At 48.4% G+C, this 20,827-nt stretch overlaps 1 protein-coding gene and 1 pseudogene across 4 annotated transcripts in view; one reads left to right on the top strand and one right to left on the bottom strand.

Annotated features, from left to right (window-relative positions):
* KIF13A (kinesin family member 13A) overlaps nt 1-20,827 on the top strand; it is a 204,700-nt gene that overhangs the window by 166,946 nt on the left and 16,927 nt on the right. For 2 of the 4 annotated variants that reach the window (XM_032341185.1, XM_032341183.1), the window contains exons 21-34: nt 1,803-1,964; nt 2,669-2,842; nt 4,679-4,830; nt 6,822-6,954; nt 7,156-7,302; nt 11,362-11,400; nt 13,025-13,124; nt 14,293-14,419; nt 16,339-16,394; nt 17,624-17,748; nt 18,012-18,188; nt 19,206-19,298; nt 19,478-19,630; nt 20,600-20,677. In XM_032341185.1, the coding sequence (XP_032197076.1) occupies nt 1,803-1,964; nt 2,669-2,842; nt 4,679-4,830; nt 6,822-6,954; nt 7,156-7,302; nt 11,362-11,400; nt 13,025-13,124; nt 14,293-14,419; nt 16,339-16,394; nt 17,624-17,748; nt 18,012-18,188; nt 19,206-19,298; nt 19,478-19,630; nt 20,600-20,677 (1,716 nt within the window). The remainder of the gene's footprint in view (nt 1-1,802; nt 1,965-2,668; nt 2,843-4,678; nt 4,831-6,821; nt 6,955-7,155; nt 7,303-11,361; nt 11,401-13,024; nt 13,125-14,292; nt 14,420-16,338; nt 16,395-17,623; nt 17,749-18,011; nt 18,189-19,205; nt 19,299-19,477; nt 19,631-20,599; nt 20,678-20,827) is intronic. The other 2 variants (XM_032341186.1, XM_032341184.1) reach the window with 1 other exon arrangement.
* LOC116587908 lies at nt 5,314-5,926 on the bottom strand (annotated as a pseudogene).

Genomic DNA, 20,827 nt, shown 5'->3' with positions numbered 1-20,827 from the left:
TATAACTTTTTTTAAAATTTATGGTTCACAAGGTTTTTTTCTTTGTTTTAATCAAGTTAGAAATCCCTGGGAAACCAGAGTCCGCTCCATCCCCGTTTATCTCCCTTGATGTCTTAGGTTTGTAATAAACTCAAATTCCTCCCCGGCCCCTACGTGGTCTTCACAAGATACAACTTGGGAGCGTTATTTTGAAAGCTAAAGTATTCCAGGAAAACAAGCTTAACATCTTCTAAAATACAAAAGAAAACAAAATGGTTCCCATTTGTTATTTACTTGTATTAACCTCAGTGTAGGCCTAAAACATTCTAGAAAATAGTCAAGTTCACACTTTTTTATTTTTATCCATTTATCATCAACTGATACTTTTATTTTAAATTTAGCAACAATACTGTTTCGTCGCTTGCCTTTCCGTAACGTGCAGACTTGAAATACTTAGTTATTGCTTATGGTTTTTAGGGCAGCCTATGGCCTGGGATGCCATTCTGCCCACAGTGAGCCAGGAAACAGAGCCCAGGTTCCCGGCTGTGTACGTGCACAGCTCATGTGCTGCGTGTGGTAGCCCCCTGCCCCCTGCCCTGGGGGCATTCTGCTCTAGAAGACCAGTGGGCTGGAGGTGCTTTCTCCCATGTGAAAAATGGCCATAGCTCTTGTGGCAAAGGAGTGCAGTGACTCTGCCCTTAGTCGGGGCTTCTTATGCCAGGGTCTGGGTGAGGCTTTCGTCCCTCTGCAATTTTACTAAAAATGTAGTAGATCCTCAAAAACCACTGGAAAAAAAAAAAAAATCTTGAGAACCATTGTCTTCAAACCGATTTTTCTCATTCCCCTCCTCTAACGGCTTCCTCCATATTGGTCTCACTCGTTCAAGACCATCGACGAATTCCTCAGGTCTCTGCTGCCAGTGGAAGTTGGGTCCGACTACCTTTAAAAAAGAGCCTTACTATTTAAGACGACAGCAGCACCCACAGAACGTGTCACCTTCACAGCTCCAGCCGCTGCAACCTTACCCCGTGTTATGAAAGAAGCTGGGCCAGTTATAGCCCTGGAGGATGCCAAGTGCAGGATAATCCTTGTCCTTTAACTCAGTACCGTGCACCCAGCGGCAAGGGGGACCCTGCTTATCTAGAACCTACCCGGAGGACCACCAGGATATTGAGGACATGTTAAGCCTTCAGGGGAGGGAGGAGCAGTTTTAAAGAAGGGTCTCCTTATAACTTTGTCCTTGTGTTTGTCGTTCCTCCTGGGATGGCTCTCATCCCGTGGAGCCCGCCTCTCCCCTGCTCCCGGTGTGAGTCCCATACCCGTGCTCTGCTCGCTCCAGGAGCCGGGCGACCGTACCTTCTGCTTTACTGTTGTCAGGGTCGTGCTGCGTGCAGCTCCCAGCACACGCTTGGTTCCTGGATCGATTTAACCCATGACAACTTGCACACATCTCTGTGCCATTTGTCCCCGGATTCCCACGGGGCAGGAGTTTGATAGCAGAGTAAATGAATGGATATATATGAAGTAAGATAAGCCACTCCAGGTAGAACATGATAGCCGCCTTTACGTCCTTCCGTATAGAGGGATGAGAATGAAGATGACTCTAGAAGGGAGTGGCAGAGAGGCGAGTTTGGCTCCGAGTCAGGCAGGCTGATTGTTCGGGCAGGTGATGGAACGGGCTGGCTGCGGAAGGGGTGAGCGTCCCGCCACCAGAGCTGTCCCGGAGCAGTGGCCCGGGGATCTGGTGGCGTGCTGTCTGTCCTAGGTCAGGCTGGTGTCACGGGATGCCTGTTAACCCACAGACGCTCTGGTCCCTGCTGCAGGTTGCCGGGCGTCTCCACGTGGAAGTGATGCGCGTGACGGGGACCGTCCCGGAGCGCGTGGTGGAGGATGACTCTTCGGAGAACTCCAGCGAAGGCGGGAGCCTTGAGGTCGTGGACAGCAGCGGGGAGGTCATCCACCGAGTCAGGAAGCTGACCTGCCGGGTGAGAGGACGGGGTGGGCGGGCAGGCGCCGGGAGGGGCTGCGTCACCCGCAGCAGTTCGACGGAACATCTCGGGAGTTTCTCCTGGAGCGTAGTAAATGTTACGCTTTGGGGCCATAAAACAGCGGCAGGCAGTCCTTTCTCTAGAAGTAGACCGCACTTTTTGATGCCAGGGGATGAAATTTTAAAAGTCCACGTGCCTTTGGCGAGCAGGAAGTGCATACTGCTCAGTGAATCGTGCTTTTCCAGTAAAGGTAGCATCTGTCAGAGACTCAGCCACTAGGAAAATCTGCGAGGCTGTGTGCCTTTGTTCCCGGGCTCACATGCCGTCGTGACGGTCGAGGTACAGACTGATGATAAGCGGGACCCTTCACATGCCAGAGGTTTTCAGATGTCAAACGAATAACCAATTTATGTATTTTGTCTCTCTTTTTTTTTTTTTTAAGATTTTATTTACTTTATTTGACAGATAGAGATCACAAGTAGGCAGAGAGGCAGGCAGAGAGAGAGGAGGAGGAAGCAGGCTCTCTGCTGAGCAGAGAGCCCGATGCGGGGCTCGATCCCAGGACCTGAGCAGCAGCTTAACCCACTGAGCCACGCAGGCGCCCCTTATCTCTGACTCTTAAAATAGAAATACTTGAAGGAAGCATGCATCGGGTAATGTCTTTATCAGAATTATTTTGCTTTTTATTTTTATCTCTTCAGGTAAAAATAAAAGAGGCAACTGGGCTTCCCTTAAACCTCTCAAATTTTGTCTTCTGTCAATACACATTCTGGGACCAGTGTGAATCTACAGTGGCGGCCCCGGTGGTGGACCCCGAGGTGCCTTCCCCTCAGTCCCGGGACGCCCAGTACACCGTGACCTTCTCTCACTGTAAGGTATGGGCACTGTTACAAGACGGGCTACACGGAGACAAGGGACCTGGGTGCCGTTCAGAACTCTTCTTGTACCTTAGAAGCTCCCCCACAAGAATGTTTAATAAATGTAATATGTCTGTTGCACTTTCTAACCTCAAAATGTGCTTCAATACAAATTCAGATGGGAAATGTTTAAAATAAAATCTGAAAGGCCTCTCCTTGATGTCTTGGGCCCTAGAGGTGTAACGACTTGTGACAGTTTGTACGTATTTAGCGTATTTAGATAAACTATTTTCTGTGCCCTCCGACTTTTATCTGTGCGTGATGTTCACACAGCAACGGGCATAGATACAGTCTCTTACTGTCATGCATGCCTAACGTCTTCAGAAAGGTGTGTTTGTTTTTTTTTAAATATAGTCATGTATGTATATTGCAGAATTATACCCTTTAATGTCTATGAACCTCTTCTCATTCTTTGGAATATGGGATAGCACTCTTAGCATCTCATTCTAATGCACCATATGAGTTTTAAAGAAAATATCAATAGACAAGGTGAATTTTTGGTGGCTTTTGGTTGGCCCCCTCAGGTGACCATCAGCCACTTTCCTGGTTTTCACGTCAGACAGCCCACAGCTTGTTCCTGAGAGACACATGCTACCTTCTGTTGTAATTTTATTTTTCCTTGCACAGTCCTTAACAGGTACCCAGACCCCTTCCTTTGGAAATTATGCTTTTTCTTTCTGGCTCTACACCTGTCAGATTTCACATAGGTAAAAGACTGTCGAGTCTCTTTTTCTGAAAACAAATGATCCACTTTTTTTTTTTCTTTCACCTATATTCACCAAGTCTGTTTCTCAAAATCCTTATTAATTTTTTTTTGGTTATTGTTGCCTAAATACTCTTCTAAGCAGTCCCCATCTTTCTTTGGGTCCACAAAGCTATTGCTGTGGAAGGATGAAGCCTGAATTTTAAGTACATTCTAATTAACCACTGGTTTTACAAACGCTAGTCGCAGAGACCTGGAGTCACCGTGACCTTGGAGTCACACCTGGTGTGACTTTGGGGTGTTTTCATCAGATGTATAGATTGTCCTAAGGGATCATTAGTTTGTTTTCCTTCTAAAATTCTGGCTCTGTCTCCGAATACAATAAGTGAGAAGATAAGTAGTAGAATGTTAAATCATAGAGCATGGATCTTTCCAGAAATGAGAGCCGCAGCATCGTCTTCACCAGAGACATCACTAAGATGTTGCTGGAAGGACCCTCCGCTGGGTCCCCCACCTGCCGCTTTGTTCCGGTGCTTCCATAGGGTGCGTCCATACTCCTCCATCCGCTCAGCCTTCTTTTCCTCACGCTCCTCCGCCTGCGTTTTGTGACGAGGAGCTGGGGCGGGCGTGTTTGAGAGCGAGAGCACGGAATCATGAAGATAATCACAGGAAACTTAATTCTGTTCTCAGTCTCCCAAGCCATAGCAAGAAGCAATCAGACGTTCTTTTTTGGGATGTGCTGCTCAGTCTGCGGCGGCGGGTGGTCTGAGTGGTCTTGCAGAACGGCAAGGAACCAGATGTGGGGGACACGGACTCACTTCCGCACCTCACAGGCACTGGGATGCGGGACAGGACGCTCCCGTCAGTGTCCGCCCTGATTCAGCAACGGGGTTGCGTCCAGTCCCTTCTTCCTTGCTAGTCTGAAGAGCCAGTGTTCCGGGTCTTTGCAGCAGCATAGGTGGTTTTCAGGTTGGGATCAGAAAAACCACCTCCAGCGCGGGTCCCTACCTCACGGAGAGGTAGAAGGGAAATGTCGCAGACCGCTCGGTGCGTGACTCTCGTTGCCCTTCCCTTGCTCCCGCTTGCCCCAGGACTACGTGGTGACGGTGACGGAGGAGCTCCTGGAGTTCCTGTCCGACGGAGCCCTGGCCATTGAGGTGTGGGGCCACCGCTGTGCCGGGAACGGCAGCTCCATCTGGGAAGTGGACTCTCTCCATGCGAAAACGAGAACGCTGCATGACAGGTGTGTACTTGACCGAGCGTACGCGGGCTCGAGACTGGCACTAGCCCAGAGGGTAAGAGGAGGAGTCCCCGGCCTGTCTCCTCCTTGGCAAAATGGGAACGATAAAAGGAGTTAGTGGGCATAGAGGGTGTTTGATGCGGGAAGGGGAGTCTTTTCAACAAACAGGACGGAAACAACCTCCTGTCTGCCTGGATCAAAACTAGCCTTGACCTTAGCTTTGCACGATACTCGAAGTGTATTTTGAGTTGTATCAGAACCTTACGTGTGAAATAAAACTGTAAAGCTTATAGAAAGGGAAAAAAAACAGTAGGATAGTTTTCCTTTTTTCCTTCCTTTTTGGAAGATTTTATAAAAGTCTTTATAGAGCAATACTTGGACTCCGGGTCCGGCTGCCAGGGAGCCCATGTTGTGCTGCGCGAACAGGCTTGGGCATGGCAGGTGCTCCGGCTTCCCGCCCTCTGTTCCACGGCGGAGGTGGGGAGCAGTGTCTCATTGTTGGGGTCCCAGTGCTCACATGGTGACGCAGAGACCTCTAAGGGCCCGTCTCATCCTTGGGTCCCAGGGAAGCATGATCTTTGCTTTGATGCCCGGCACAGCCCGTCTGAGCAGCAGGTTATAGGGTCCCCAGTAGAACCATCAGCCCAGCCACAGCCCTCTGTCCTCAGAGTTTCCTGGACACCAGGCCCTCACTGTTCTTACTGTTCTTTGGCCCCACTCTTCTCGGGGAAGCACTGTGCACCGGGGCAGGCCCTCCACACAGCAGGGTCTCCTGGGAGCTGGTCACTCAGAGACCTGGCCTGGGTGACAGCACACAGACCTCCCTGGCCAGCTTTTTAGCATAAAGCTCTCCACTGCCCTCGGAGAAGTCAGACGTCTGCTGAACCACCACGGTCGGCTCTCAGATCCACCAGCCCTTTTCACCAAAGGCTTTGTACATCCTGGCGGCCAAGGTCATGGTTTCTGTGCCGGTTCCTGTAACTCGTACCTCAGCTCCAGGGTAGGCGTGCTCAGCCAACTCTTGAGTGAGAAACTCGTTCCTTCGAGCTTTGAAGATGCCGTTGGCCACAAGCTTCCTCTTCTTGGGAATTTGCCCCATCTTCCTGCCCAGGAGGATACTTTCTTGGACATTGAATCCTCTGCCTCTTCCGTGACCTGGCTATTTCCCCAGGAAAATGAAAATATAAGTCCGTAAATAGACTTGTTCACAGATGTTCGTGGCAATTCTTGTAATATTCCCACACTGCCAACAACCCAAATGTGTGAGAACGTTTGATAAACAAATGGTACTACTGGTCATGTAACAAATACTACTCAGCTCTGATAACAAGGAAAAGCACTGTGGAAACCCATTTGAATGAATCACAAAAACATCAACTGAACCAGAAAGGTCAGACCTAAAAGAGTACACACTAGTGATTCCCTCTCTGTGAATTTCTGGAACAGGCAGAACTAATTTATGGCTATATGGCTGCTGTGGGATGCTGTGGGTATTGAATGGGAAGGGGCATGAGCAAACTTTCAGAGGCAGACGATGGGGTAGTGACAGAGGTGTGTGCCTTTTCACAACTCATCAAACTCCACTTGAAATGTGGACATTTCACTGAATATATGTTTACCTCAGTAAAGTAAAGAGGAGGGCGCTTGGGTGGCTCCGTGGGTTAAGCCTCTGCCTATGGCTCAGGTCATGATCCCAGGGTCCTGGGATCGAGCCCCACATCAGGCTCTCTGCTCAGCAGGGAGCCTGCTTCCTCCTCTCTCTCTCTGCCTGCCTCTCTGCCTGCTTGTGATCTCTGTCTGTCAAATAAATAAATAAATTTTTAAAAAAATGAAGAGGAAAGACTTCTGCCATACGGTTGTTTCGAGAGTTAAATAGACGGACGTGACAGCACGAGGCCCAGCCGGTAGTTAAGAGCTCAGGGGACGGCGGCTCATTCCTGCGGCTCAAAACATCGCTGGGCAATGACGTCGTTCACTGGGACGTGGTTTTGCAGGTGGAACGAGGTGACGCGGCGAATAGAGATGTGGATCTCCATTCTGGAACTGAACGAGCTGGGGGAGTACGCGTCCGTGGAGCTCCACCAGGCCAAAGACGTCAACACGGGCGGCATCTTCCAGCTCAGACAGGTGCTGGGCGCGGTTGGGTCTGTTCCGTGTTTTCTCGTTGTCCCACTCCTGCGCACCATTTCTGGGAGTTTTCTAATTGCGGGCTTCTGTGCTCCCTGGTTCTCCTCCCTTCCTTTACCCTCTGCCCCCACCCCTTCTTGCCGTTCCCATTCCTGGCGCGTCCTGCCCCCCCCCCCCCACCGACGCCCCCGCCCTCTGCAGGGTCATTCCCGGAGGGTGCAGGTCACGGTGAAGCCCGTGCAGCATTCCGGGACGCTGCCGCTCATGGTCGAAGCCATCCTGTCTGTCTCCATCGGCTGCGTCACTGCCAGGTCCACCAAGCTGCAAAGAGGGCTGGACAGTTACCAGGTGAGACCAGCGGACTGAGGTATCCGGCGGCGAGGCCCGGTTAATGCAGGGTAAAGGCAGCCAGTGGCCGGGGATGGAGACCTTCGGGGAATGTGACAGCACTCCTTGACTTGACCTTACGATCGGCAGCCCTCCCTTCACATTTCCACCCATGGCCTTTTTTATGAGATTTGAAAGACGCTGCTGGCTTAGCGTCGATTAATAGTAATTTTATGTGTAAACACGCATATGGGTGCTGTGTTACTCATCTGCTTCTGGCAGATTCCATTTTCCAGCAGATAAGTGGGGGGATTTGGCACGTCCGCCTGGCCCCATCCGCTCTCGCGAATACAAAACTGCCCCCGTACGCTGGCGGAGTTAAACATTCCTGTGAAAGCTTTCTTTTTCATGTTTCATTTAAAAGTTGTCCTCATGATCATTTTTGTCCATTAAGCCCTCTTTTACTAAATCTTCTGTTCTCAGAAGATTGGATGGCGCAGTGGGAGGCACCAGTGACTCTTGATCTTGGGGTCGTGAGTTTGAGCCCCCCATATTGGGTGTAGAGATTATTTTTTTAAATAAATTATTATTTTAAATAATATTAATAATATTAATAATATTATTTTTTCAAATAAATTATTTTTTTAAATAAATAACTTTTGGTAAACCGTGAAAGGTGAAAACATCGAAGAATTGACGTTCATGTTACCAGTCCCAGCTCTTCATTGCTCCGTGAGAATCAACTTTAAGATTAGGAACTTGTCCGCAGGGACCTAAAAGAAGGCATGTGCTTCCCGCTGAGCCCCCAGGTCACTGGTATGAATTAGGGTCAGGTATGAATTAGGGACTGGGAGGAATCGGCCCGCCGATCTCTGCCTCCGTCCTTGCCACATGAGGGAGGGGGCACTCCCCGGTGTGACGTTTCTCTGTGGAGTCTGGGCAGAGCCCCAGCCCGTCTTGAGAATGATTCATCTTCTGTCTCGGTTTCGTTGCACTCCCTGGCATTCAGGCCAAGACTTCCTGAAAGCCAGGAGGAACACCGGCTTGGCCCACCAGCCCTTAGGAAGGCGCAGTTCTGGCAAACCTCCTTCCTGTCCCACCAGGGCCAGAATTGAACCTGGTTCTCAGAGCCAGGGATAGTAGGAAGGAAGGCATGAGGACAGTCTACTGCTTTAGGGGAGACTTCTTCGCCAGACTTTTCCTCATGTGTGGAGTAGGCAGTTGGGCTGTGTAGGTTCTCATCCCAGCTCAATCCCTCCCTCGGCCGTCAGCTTTGGGGGTGGCTGCAGAACCTGGGAGAAAGGTCACCAGCCTGGAGCCAAGGGGACCTGGATTCTTCAGTCTAGCACGGCCCTCCTGGTTACCTCGTTGGGATAATGCAAACCTCTAGTTCCCCTCCTCACTTCTCCAGAATGATGAAGTAGACTTCATAATTCCCTGAGATCCCAGGCTATACTAAAATTTTGGGGCTTCATAAATCTCTGATCTTAGAACTTTGAATTTGAGCCCTAAGTCATGACCTATAAAGCAGGGATCCTCAACTGACTACGTGTTCCCATTTGAGGAACCTTATGAGGATGGATTATTTGCGCTTTTAAAACTGCTCTACCTCCTGAGTTGAAACTGATTTTTGTCAAAATTCGTGCTTCCCCCAGAGCTAAATGCTCTTTAAAGAACACAGTACCAGTCGTGCAGATTTAAACTATGACTGTTCCAGGGCGCCCGGGTGGCTCAGTCAGTTGGGCGGCCTTCTCTGGATCTCACCTATGATCTCATGTCAGGGCTGTGAGTTCAGGCCCCATGTTGGGCTCCATGTTGAGCTCCACACTGGGCAGGGACCCTACTTAAAAACAATCAATATAAAAACTGGCTCATTTTCTTATAAAGATTTTTTAAAGATTTACTTATTTTGGAGAGAGAGAGAGCAGAGGGGGAAGAAGAGTAGATAGACGCCCTGCTGAGTGCAGAGCCTGATGTGGGGCTCGATCCCACAACCCCGAGATCATGACCTGAGCTGAAATCGAGAGTCAGATGCTTGACCGACTGAGCCACCCAAGTGCTCCTTAAACTGTGACTATTTTAAAGCTTTTAATTTTCTTTGCATTCATGCTCAAGGTCCCGTCCAGAACTTATTTTGTTGACATAAATACTTGAGAAATATATGATGCCATAGCTCACACCAGTCCAGAATATGCTGGTTTCACAAGTTACACATCGTGGAAGCTCAGGCTGGTTCTCCTTAGTCTTTGCTTGGAGGACCTCCTTAGTCTAAAAAATAATAATGATAAATTTGAGCTACTTGTACTTTATTCAATAATATGGGGATTAAGTCAAGAAAAATTACTTCAGGGGGCATCTGGCTGGCTCAGTCAGTAGAGCATGGGACCCTGACCTCAGGGTCATGAGTTTGAACCCCACGGTGCATATAGAGATTACTTAAAAAATAAAATCTTAAAGAAAAAAAGAAAAATTACTTCCATATTAGGCATGCATTTAGTAAGTTAGTTATTCAAATGTAACAGTGTGTTCCAAACTTTTTTTTAAAAAGTGGATTTTTGAAGTCTATACAGAGAATACATTTAACTGTATTTTTAGAGCACTTTCAAAAAGCAGTATATATTGAAGTATACTTACATATGAGAGTAACGTAATTATATTTTTAAAGCGCTTTAAAAAGTTTGTCTTTTTATGACTAGACCACTTCATTGCCTATTTGAATATTAACCCTCCAGTAACTGTGGAAGAAACAAAAGACGATTATTACATGGGCCAGCGTTCATTTGCATGGAACATGACTCCGTAGAGATGGTTATTCCCTACCAGTGGAAATTTTTTTTATTCTTCTGTCAGGGAAACTTGTCCTAACTCAGTCCTTTTCATTTTCAACATGGTGATTTTGTTCTGCCAAATGTTTTTTGCCAAAATTGTTACTTTATGCAATTGCTGTAAACTCTTGCCATGGGTTTAGGACAGTTCTGATTTTTCTCTGCTGGTTGGTTTGATGGTAACATAACCAGTAGTGGACAACAGCAGATCCAATATCCAGCGTGGCGGGCTGTGCTCTTGAGACAGTTGTCCACTGAGGAACCCTGTCTGTGATCAGACTCAGGCTCCCAGGGGGCTTTTGCCTGTGAGGATTCCCTCAGTGCACGTGGTGTGGGGCGGGGGGGAAAGGACGCTGAGTGGGGCGACTAGCAGCCTGGCTTCCAGTCCTGACCCTGCCACGATTTGTGTGATTCTTGGGTTAAACCTGAAACCATTTCATCCTTCAGGGCCCTGGCTGCCTCACGGCTAAACTAAGAGGTTGGGCAGTAGAGTCTAGTTCCGCCATTTTGTCTTTCTGAGTACTTCCCAGATCTCAGGTAACCTGCCCCAAAATGCGTAACGATAGGGTAAGACCTGGCCCCGTGAGGCTGATTCCTAATCCCAGAGAAGAGTTTGCGGGTGTTTTTTTTTTTTTTTTTAATGGTTTTCTTTATTAAAAACATAACAGGATGGAGCTAGAGGGTATCATGCTTAGTGAAATAAGCCAGTCGGAGAAAGACAGCTACCATATGATCTCCCTGATATGAGGAAGTGGAGAGGCAACATGAGGGGTTAAGGGGGTAGGAGAAGAATAAATGAAACAAGATGGGATTGGGAGGGAGACAAACCATAAGTGACTCTTAATCTCACAAAACAAACTGAGGGTTGCCGGGGGGAGGGGTGTTGGGAGAAGGGGGGTGGGGTTATGGACATTGGGGAGGGTATGTGCTATGGTGAGTGCTGTGAAGTGTGTAACCCTGATGATTCACAGACCTGTACCCCTGGGGATAAAAATATATTATATGTTTATTTAAAAAATAAATTAATTAAAATGTGCCCCAAAAAAACCCATAACAAAACCAAACTTAAATTCTTCATTAGAGACAGGTAAATTAATAAATCCACTAAACCTTTCTTGCGGTTCATGTAAATGTTTTATTTTGGTGGCGATACGTGTGCTGTCCATTGTAATGTGTGTGTTACGCTTAAAGAATTACCCGTGTGCTGTTCGAGAAACAAAATGCATGTCCTTTGTGTTTATTTTTTTCCTACCAGAGAGATGATGAGGATGGCGGTGATATGGATAGTTACCAGGTATCACTGCTGCTGTCCTTCTGTGGCATGGGGCACAAGCTACTGCTAATGGCCAGCACCCGCAAAGCAGAGGGCAGGGAGGAGGAAGCAGGACCATCAAGCAAGAATGTGCAGTCTTTCCCTCGCTTTGGATTTGCTTTAAACATAATCAGGGATCCAGTACTCTGGCCAGATTTCTCTGTCCGTTCGAAGTGTGTGATCAGACTGCCTCGCTGCTGTGCTGTCTCATATCGGCTTGTAAAGACTTGCAAAGCAAGACCGTTATCACTGTATTCAGTTAACGATTTTTAAAACCAGGGAATTACTGATCCATAATCCTTAAGTCAGACCTTGTCTTTTCTATGCAAAACTACATTTTGTGCCTCATGTCCAAGAGAGTAGGATTATTCCAATACAGGGTTTTAGTTTAAAAGTCTCTTGCTGGATAGGATATTGAAAACATTTCATGCACACAGTTTAGTTGGGGTTAGCCAGCTTCCTTCTCTCATTAGGACGCAGCTTAATTATCCATAACTTGGAGAATTTAAGTCTCAGCCTTTTCTTTATGGAAATTTAGATTTTTTTTTTAAAAAAGGCACCTGTGAACTTGGACCTAGTCAGCCCTGGCTGGCCTGCTGTCATGGAATGTGGGAGGATAGGGACAGCAAGGCAGGAAATCAAGGTGAAGTGTTCTGGGCTCGGTCCCCAGTCTTTGTACCAATTCTCCACAGTTTTCCCTGGTGCCTGAATGTGTACTGTGGGGACGTTGTAGATAGAGCCTCAGAAGTCCTCTGCCGTCTGCTCTTCATGTCACATCTTAAGGGTTAGCCTGGAATTAGGCACGTTAGAGAGCATTTTGAGTAGAATTGATGGGTTTCTTTCCCTCGGAACTCTACTAAGAAAGAAAACAAGCAAATGAAAGCAAACTTCAGGGGACGTCCCAGTCTCCCCTTGGATCTCAGCGATGCCATTAACTCATGTCTTGCTGCTGTCTGTGCGCTTCCCGCCACATCGTTCATGGTTGCAGAGAGAGTCCCCAATGGCTGCTTCTTCAAGCATGGCTGACTGCATGCTGGGTGTTTGCATGGGAGATTTTTGGTGACCCTTATGGTCGTGGTCAGGGGTGGAAAATCTCTGCAGCCAGTGTGAAAGGTTCTCTGCTCATCTGTTCTTTGCATTGCAGAAGATAAATGTTTTGAGGCCATTGAACGATGAACTATGAAAATGCCTGTTTCCTTTTTTCCATTCCATTTGCTGGTCTGTGATTTAGGCTCTGTTCATGGTGTCCTTCTGCTTAGAATCACATGTCCTTCAAGTGAATAGCTCTAATTGAAATACACACACACACACCCCATGTAAGAATCATCCCACAGCTGGAATAGTTTGAGCTTCTCTTGCTTTTAAGTATAATTATCCTTTTGGCAATCCAGGGGCTCTGATTTCCGAGTAATGGGTTCCTTGATCAGCATGCTGGGTTTCTGAGGCCTCTTTGCTTTCTTGCGTATTAATCGCACAGCAGTGTTCAGTGGCCTTCCCTAATGAAAACTTTCCTGATCCATGTAAACATCTTTGTTTAAAAATAAAAAAAAGAAAGAAGTAGTCATCTATGTATTCTACAGGAAATGTTTTCCCTCCCCGGTGTCAGGAAGAAGACTTAAACTGCGTGAGAGAGAGGTGGTCTGACGCACTCATCAAACGACGAGAGTACTTAGATGAGCAAATTAAAAAAGTCAGCAATAAAAAAGGTACGTGAGATTACGCTCTTCCCTGGGAGAGGCTTTTCCTCTTCTGGACAGTGACGGCAGGTTGTTTCCTCCCTCGGTCGGATAGTATACTGCCTGTGTGTTCTGACCTCGTAGCAATTACAGATCGTCGTGACGCCTTTGGCACCATATTGAATTGGAAAGTAAGAAACGTTCATAAGCCTCTACATGAACCATGACGTTAGACTTGCATTCTGTTCTGACGAATGCAGATGCAGTCAGAACCGACATGGCAGTGTGAGGCATTCCGGGCTCCGGACCGGGACTGCCGGCCGCTCTAGGGTCCCAGGTGGCCGCTCAGCACCCAGCTCCTGTAGGGGGGTACAGGCAGGCCTGCGGCTGGCCTGCAGCTCCCCCCATGGCCGCGCGGCTGCAGGGGCTTTGCTGGTATGCTAATGCTGCCGGCAGCCGGGGCTCCGGGGGAGACGTGTGTCCTGCAAACCCGTAGTCTCTCACCCCGGAGTGATGATCCATGCATTGTGGTGGGTGCTGCATCAAAGGACACGTGATGAATGTTCATCCGTTTCAGGGAGAAGCTAGCAGAAGCCCCGCCCCCAAGTAAAACATCTCGGCTCAGCATTCTGGGTGCTCAGCCGCCTCGTGGAAACTCGCTCTGACTGCACCCAGATAGCTCCAGGGCACAGTTATGAATCAGAGGGTTTCAGAATATGTCTTTTGTCAGGAACGTAAAGGACAATAAAGTTAGTTTTACAGAGTAGTGTGTGGCGTGTTTTAATCCTCTGTGTGGTGGTGTCAAGGTTTATAAAGCAGTGTCACGCCCTTTATGGCATTGGAGCTTTCCAAGAAGCGAATAGAGTGGACTTGGCTAGCAGAGGCCCTCTTTGATCAGGAAGCCCAGACTGGTCTGTCGAACAACTTCCCAGAGTACAGAATCAGGAAACATAACCCGTGTTCTCATCCCCGTCCTGATGCTCTTTCCATGTCGCGGCCCTCTGCCGCCAGGGGAGAGCCTGAGCCGCTCTGAGCTCGTCGAGGGCTCAGGCTGGACCTTCGAAGCCTCCCATCCTCTTCCAGAACATCGTGGATGGTCACGCCCCTTGGGATGTCCCCAAGTGAAAACCCATTTATTACAATCTGGAAGTTGTCTTTGCCCCGGTCTGGGTGCTCAGCCCCTCGTTCCGTCCTGCAGAGAAGACGGAGGACGACGTGGAGCGGGAAGCCCGGCTTGTGGAGCAGTGGGTGGGGCTGACCGAGGAGAGAAACGCCGTGCTGGTGCCCGCACCCGGCAGTGGGGTCCCCGGAGCGCCCGCCCACTGGTGAGTGGCCCGACGGAGTCAGGGCAGGACTTTGCAGGACTGGCACAGTCCGTGAGCTGCTCAGGGAAAGACCTGCCGTGCCCCATGCTGCCCTCCCTCTCTCCTCCCCCACGGCAGCCAGCTTCCTCTCCCAGGAGGCCGGGGAGCACCTCAGTTTCTCCGCACGAGCAACTTGGACAAGGTTTCCTCATCTCCGGAAATTCTCTTATTTTGCCTTAAAAGAAGGGTGTTTCCAAAGTCTTCTTGAAGGGGGGAGAAAGCATGCTTTCTTCTTAGAGTATGCTTTCTTTTTCAGTTTGGCCACTAGCGTGGTCAGGTCCCGGCGCTACATTAACCGTGGTCAGTCCACGGATTGATCCGGCTCTCCCGGTGTTCATCAGTGACGGCACGGCGCCCTAGGCTCGGGAGTCACACAGGTCCCGATTTGGTTTCCAGCTGCAGCTCTTCAAGTGCTGAATGTCATTAATTTCTCTGAGGCTTTTTTTTTTTTTTAAAGATTTTATTTATTTGAGAGAGAAAGAGAGCACGAGCAGTGGGGAGGAGCAGAGGGAGAGGGTCTTGAACCCTGGACCCTGAGATCATGACCTGAGCTGAATGCAGACGCTTAACTCCCTGAGCCACCCAGACACCCCCCCTCCCCCGAGGCTTTATTCTTAATCAAAAAATGGAGCCTTGTTTTTGGTACTGTTGAAAGGATTAAAGATACTATATTAAAAACACCCTTTGTTAGGTGGTAACTGCTGCTGCTGCTTACTCTCATTCTCACTCTTATCACAATATGTCATAGGCATTTAGGAGAAATCAGACTGCTTGTAGCAGAGGGTGTACGTGCCCAGTTAGTCTCTTTAGGGTACATGTGGAAACATCAGTGGTGTTGTGTATGATAAGGGGAAGTCTAATGGAGTTGATAATACTTTGAAGCCAGAAAATCTGAATTTGCAGGCACATAATTTGAAACCTGATGTTTGTCCCTGCAGATTCTCCCGCTGTCCCGAAGTCCTACAGGGCACCCACGCCATCTGCCTGCCAGCCACCTGGTTGCAGACCGCCCCCTTCTTCCCAGTCTTGCCTGCTCCCTGAGGCCCTGTCCAGACAGTCCTTCTCCTTACCCTAGTCACTTTCATTTGCGCCATTTCCAAACTTCAGGTCATCTTGACTGTTTGTAAAATGTAGAGACCTGGGTCCTGTCCCCCGTTATTTTGATTCACAAGAGGAGTTACGAGCCCAGGACTTCTCATTTCCAGAGCCACCACACACCACCTCCCCCCAGGTGACTCAAATTTTTACAGGCCAGTTTTTGATAAAACGCTGCTTTGGTCTTTTTCGTAGACAACCCTTCCTCCTTTAATATGTCTTTCATTCTCTCTTGCTTTAAGCTTTTTCAGTGTTGTCTTTTTTGTTTACTTCCTCTGTTCTGATCTTGTGCCCTGTCTCCACTCTTAAAGAGCGTCCCTTCCCTTTTTCCCATCACTAGGACTATTTCTAAAAAGCTGTTAAATAATCTTTGTTTCAGTTAATTCCATTTGATTTATATAACTGGTAGTTCTTTATGGAAGTCACATAATTCTCATGAGGGACATCAAGAGATGTGCAAATAGGGGCGCCTGGTGGCTCAGTGGGTTAAGCCTCTGTCTTTGGCTCAGGTCATGATCTCAGGGTCCTGGGATCGAGCCCCGCATCGGGCTCTCTGCTCGGTGGGCGTCTGCTTCTCCCTCTTCGACTGTTCTTTACCAGTCGTGCTCTCTGTCTCTCCCTCTCTCAGATAAAATCTTAAAGAAAGAAAGGTGCAAATAGTTCATGAATAGAATCTCTATCCCCCCAGTGGTTCTTTTCCACTCCCACACCTCTGTGGTGTTCAGTTATCGAAGAAGATGTAAAACATGTATTTTGTTATGATTAAATTTTCTTCTTAAATTTAGGGTCCCACCACCTGGAATGGAAACTCATATACCGGTTCTCTTCCTTGATTTGAATGGTAAGCAGACCCCAGTGTCCAAGGGCCCGCGCGTGTCACTTAGGTTTGGAATCTCTTCAGACCCACCTGATTTTGATTCCTGAAATGACTTCTCTCGTCACTCAAACGCTGTATCTAGGTGACGTTTTTAGTCCAACCAAATGTATAAACCTTGATGTGGAGCATCACTAGAAGAGAGAAGTGGATATTTAGTCTTAAAAAGAGAGTTCTGAGAGATTAAGAACTACACACACAAAAAAGTTAAATCAGTTCCAGTTAGGAGACGCCGATGGACACAGGAATTACCTGAGAAAGTAATTCCCCCTTGGAGATTCCGAATCTTTAGGCTTTGTGGGGCCCTGGGAATCTGCATTTCTGATTAGTGCTGTTTGCTCCCCGTCCCCAGTAGCACCAATGCCAGAACATGGCTCCACTGTAAACCCTTCATTGTTCTTTGTGGTAGCGATTGGATTGAACCTACCAGGAATGATGGTCCTCCATGTATTTCAGCAGGAAAATCCATTTTCAGTATGAAATCTTAAATGGAACCTACAGAGGCCGAGTTGCCAAGTAGGGGGCATGGGCGGGCTCAGGCAGGCTCTTCGCACAGCCCCCGGAATCTCAGAACACAGCCTGCAAGCTCGTCTTTTGGAGGGAGGACCCGGGGAGGGTGACTTTGGCTCTTCCTGGAAAGAAGGAAGGTGAGGTGTTGGGCTCCCGGTTACTGGAGGGACACACGCGACGGCTGCATGAGCACGCAGGGACATTTGTGAATCCCAGTGGTGTAGGGTTTTGGAAGAAGATGAACTCCGTGTTTCTCCCAAGTGCTTGGAACTTGGATTCCAGATTGGTCATTGAGCTGTTCAGATGTCTGGTCATGTGTAAGTCGTGTAGGTGGGACACAAGCATGACACCAGGTTACACAAGGAGTCAGAGTCTAACTGCCGAGCCTCAGCCGTGTTTTTGTCGTGCAAATCTCTGCTTCTAGGACTGCATATGGAGTACATTGGTCCATTTTATTGGAGACTTACAGGGTGCCTTCTTGGCTTCCACGGTAGTTTCTGGAAAGGATAAAACCTACAGTGAGGACTAGCATCTCTGTTCCAACTGTGGGATAAGGAAGAAAAGAAAAAAATGAAAGTGCGTTACGTGTAAACATCATCTGTGGAAAGCATATTTTTAAGAATTCAGTGCTTGGTTAAAAAATGATGTTTCCTTCCACTTCTGTTTCTGTTCCCGGACTTGGCCAGCCGATGACCTCAGTGCCAACGAGCAGCTCGTGGGCCCCCACGCGTCCGGCGTGAACTCCATCCTGCCCAAGGAGCACGGCAGCCAGTTTTTCTACCTGCCCATCATCAAGCACAGTGATGAGGAGGTAATTGACACCCCCCCTTTCCATCCCTGGGCGTCAGGTGAGTGCACCTGCCTCCGGGCCTGTCTTCCCGTCAGACGCTCTGGTCTGCTTTGGGGGAGAGGACTGGGGACTTGAAAATGTTGGGTGTGTGTTTTCGCGCAGCAAAAGGGAGGAGAAACCTATGATTCAGTGGGGTCGCGTCTCTTCTTGCTCTCGTTTGGGATGTCAAACCGCAGCCCCTGAGCTGGGTATTTCTCTGTCCCCCACCCTTCTCCTGTCCTTAGGTTTCAGCCACGGCCTCCTGGGACTCCTCCGTGCATGATTCCGTCCACCTGAATAGGGTCACGCCACAGAACGAAAGGATTTACCTAATAGTGAAGACCACCGTCCAGCTCAGCCACCCGGCCGCTATGGAGTTAGTATTACGAAAAAGGATTGCGGCCAATATTTACAACAAACAGGTAGTAACGGGGCCTGATTCTGCTGTTGCCTACCTGAGCTGGAAGTTTCTTCCTTCCCCCTATCATGAAGTCGTGTTCTGTGGTGCTGAGACAGTGGGCGTGTGAGCTGCCACCACACTAGCCAAGTTACAGTCCGATTCCTGTTGACCCCCGACGAGGGGGCATGAGGCCAGCACAGGGAGATGTCACCCACGAGAGACATCCCTCCTTGGCTGACTTTGACCCCCATAATCCTAAGAGGCAGCAGAGCTCTGACACGGCACTGTTTGAAAAAGGCTAAGTGCCAAGTCCGAGCAGGTTCATGACAAAACAGGACGAGGGGCAGGTCCAAATAAATCGTTGCTGCTTCCCCAGATCTCATCCTGCAGGTGCTGCCAACAAAATGGACCCTTCAGTTTCCTCCCGTGTGAAGATAGATTGATTAAACCCTGTCAGATCACGGGGTGCCTGGGTGGCACAGTCAGCTGACGTCCAGCTCTGCTTGAAATGATCTCTCCTCCTGTCCCTCCTGCTTATGTGCCCGCACGCTCTCTCGCTCTCTCTGTCCTTCTCCCTAAAATAAATAAATAGGGGTGTCTAGGTGGCTCAGTGAGTTAAACGTCTGCCTTTCGCTCGGGTCATGATCCCAGAGTCCTGGGATCGAGTCCCACGTTGGGCTCCCACTCATCAGGGAGCCCGCTCTGCCTCTCCCTCTGCCCCTTCCCCCTGCTTGCCCTCACTTGCACTCTCATAAATAAATACATAAATAAATTCTTTTAAAAAATAATAAATTAAATCTTTATTAAAAAATGGACCCCAAATCCCCAAATGGACTACAGATTCTGTCATCTAATCCCCATATGACAGATGGACACTGCTGTCCTCCGGGATCAGAGACCAGGATTTTTCAGTTCTGTTTTTCTGAATATCGTATGTGTATCAAAAACATAGTACTTGATTGTGCTTCTACAATTTGTAAGATGCCGAATGATTTAAATGTATTTCACATCGCTTGATTCAGCTTTCCTTTCTTACTAGAGCTTCACGCAGAGTCTGAAGAGGAGAATATCATTGAAGAATATATTTTATTCCTGTGGTGTAACCTATGAAATAGTATCCAATATACCAAAGGTAAATATATATATATATATTACTTTTTTAAAATACTGAAATAGATGTACTGGAGAATGTGTTAATTCTTAGAACTTCTAAATCATTTTCTGACTACAATTTGGATAAAAATACGATTCACGTGAAAGTATCATCATTAAAAAAAAAAAGGTATCGTCACTGTTTTCTTGTCCCTTCAGGCAACCGAGGAGATTGAGGACCGGGAGACCCTGGCTCTCATGGCGGCAAGGAGTGAGGATGAAGGCGCGTCAGACGGGGAGACCTACATAGAGAAGTACACGCGGGGCGTGCTGCAGGTGGAGAACATTCTGAGCCTCGAACGGCTCCGGCAGGCAAGTTACCGCAGCATCTGGACCAGAGGGCGAGAGCACCAGCCTCCCCCGGGTGGACAAAGATGAATTTATTTACCAAACACCTTCCCTCTGCATCTGTCAGAGAAGGAGAGTAGCAATCTCCTTAGAGTAGTTACTTTGTCAAAATAGCAAAATGGAAATAATGTCTGCGTTCTGTTCAGCATCTTCTGCGTAAGCCCTGTGCCAAGTAATTTAGATACATTCCTTCGTTTAATCTTCAAAATGGCCCTTCGAGGGAGATAGACACTGTTAAAATCCCCTTTTGGAAGTGAGAAAGTTGAGGCGAGCAGAAGTTAGCTAGCCTGCCTGAGGCTACACCGCTAAGAAGTTGGTACAAAGTCGGTGGCAAACCAGGAAGACTTGAATCCAGTGTCCATATGCTTAGCCACATGCTCTTACTGTCCCCCTAATTTTGGGGGGTCCGGGTTAACTTCTGCAACAATAGCCGGACAGTCAGCTGAAGCTAACTCACTAGGCAGTGCGAGACTGAGACGGGAATTGTCATGTGTAGAAGCAGCAGATGAAGTTCGTAGAAAGTGCGTCAAGAGCAATGAGAGGGCTGAGATCGGCATTGGTTCGAAAGACCTGCCCTTAGCGGGAGTCCCACTGGAATTGCTGCACGAGTAAAACACAAATCATAAAAGTTGGTGGTCATTTTGCAAATGAGATCTCTCGTTAGGGCTATTTCTTCTCCACTTTCTCTGTCTACCTCTGTAAAAAAATCTACCACATAAATGTTCTTAGTTCAGCAGTTTTCCTGGGTTTAGGTATGGAAAGCGTTTTTGGTAGATTAAGGAAAAAGAAATTAGTGGGACCGTAAGAGTCCAGCTTCTCTAGCTACGGGAGGGAGTGTGGGCTTGACATGATGGGTCTTTCTGTTTTTTCTAAACCGTCCACAATAAACATAATACTGTCTGTCATCAGAGGGTGTTATTTTGACCTTTGCAGGCGGTCACGGTCAAGGAAGCGCTGTCCACCAAGGCTCGGCACCTGCGGAGGAGCCTCAGCACCCCGAACGTTCATAACGTGAGCACCCTGCCGAGGCTCTTGCCTCCGGGACATGTCTCAGGGTGGGGTGCGCGCGGGAGGGGACCTGGGCTCACGGTTCCTGGTGTGGGTGTTCACACAAGCCTCTCTGCTCTCCCCGGGAAACACACCCAGGACCGCAGTGACCGT

Source organism: Mustela erminea, chromosome 4 (genome assembly GCF_009829155.1).
Source record: "Mustela erminea isolate mMusErm1 chromosome 4, mMusErm1.Pri, whole genome shotgun sequence".
NCBI lineage: Eukaryota > Metazoa > Chordata > Mammalia > Carnivora > Mustelidae > Mustela > Mustela erminea.
The sequence above is the reverse complement of the archived record's forward strand: the minus strand, read 5'-3'. Positions and strand labels throughout refer to the sequence as shown.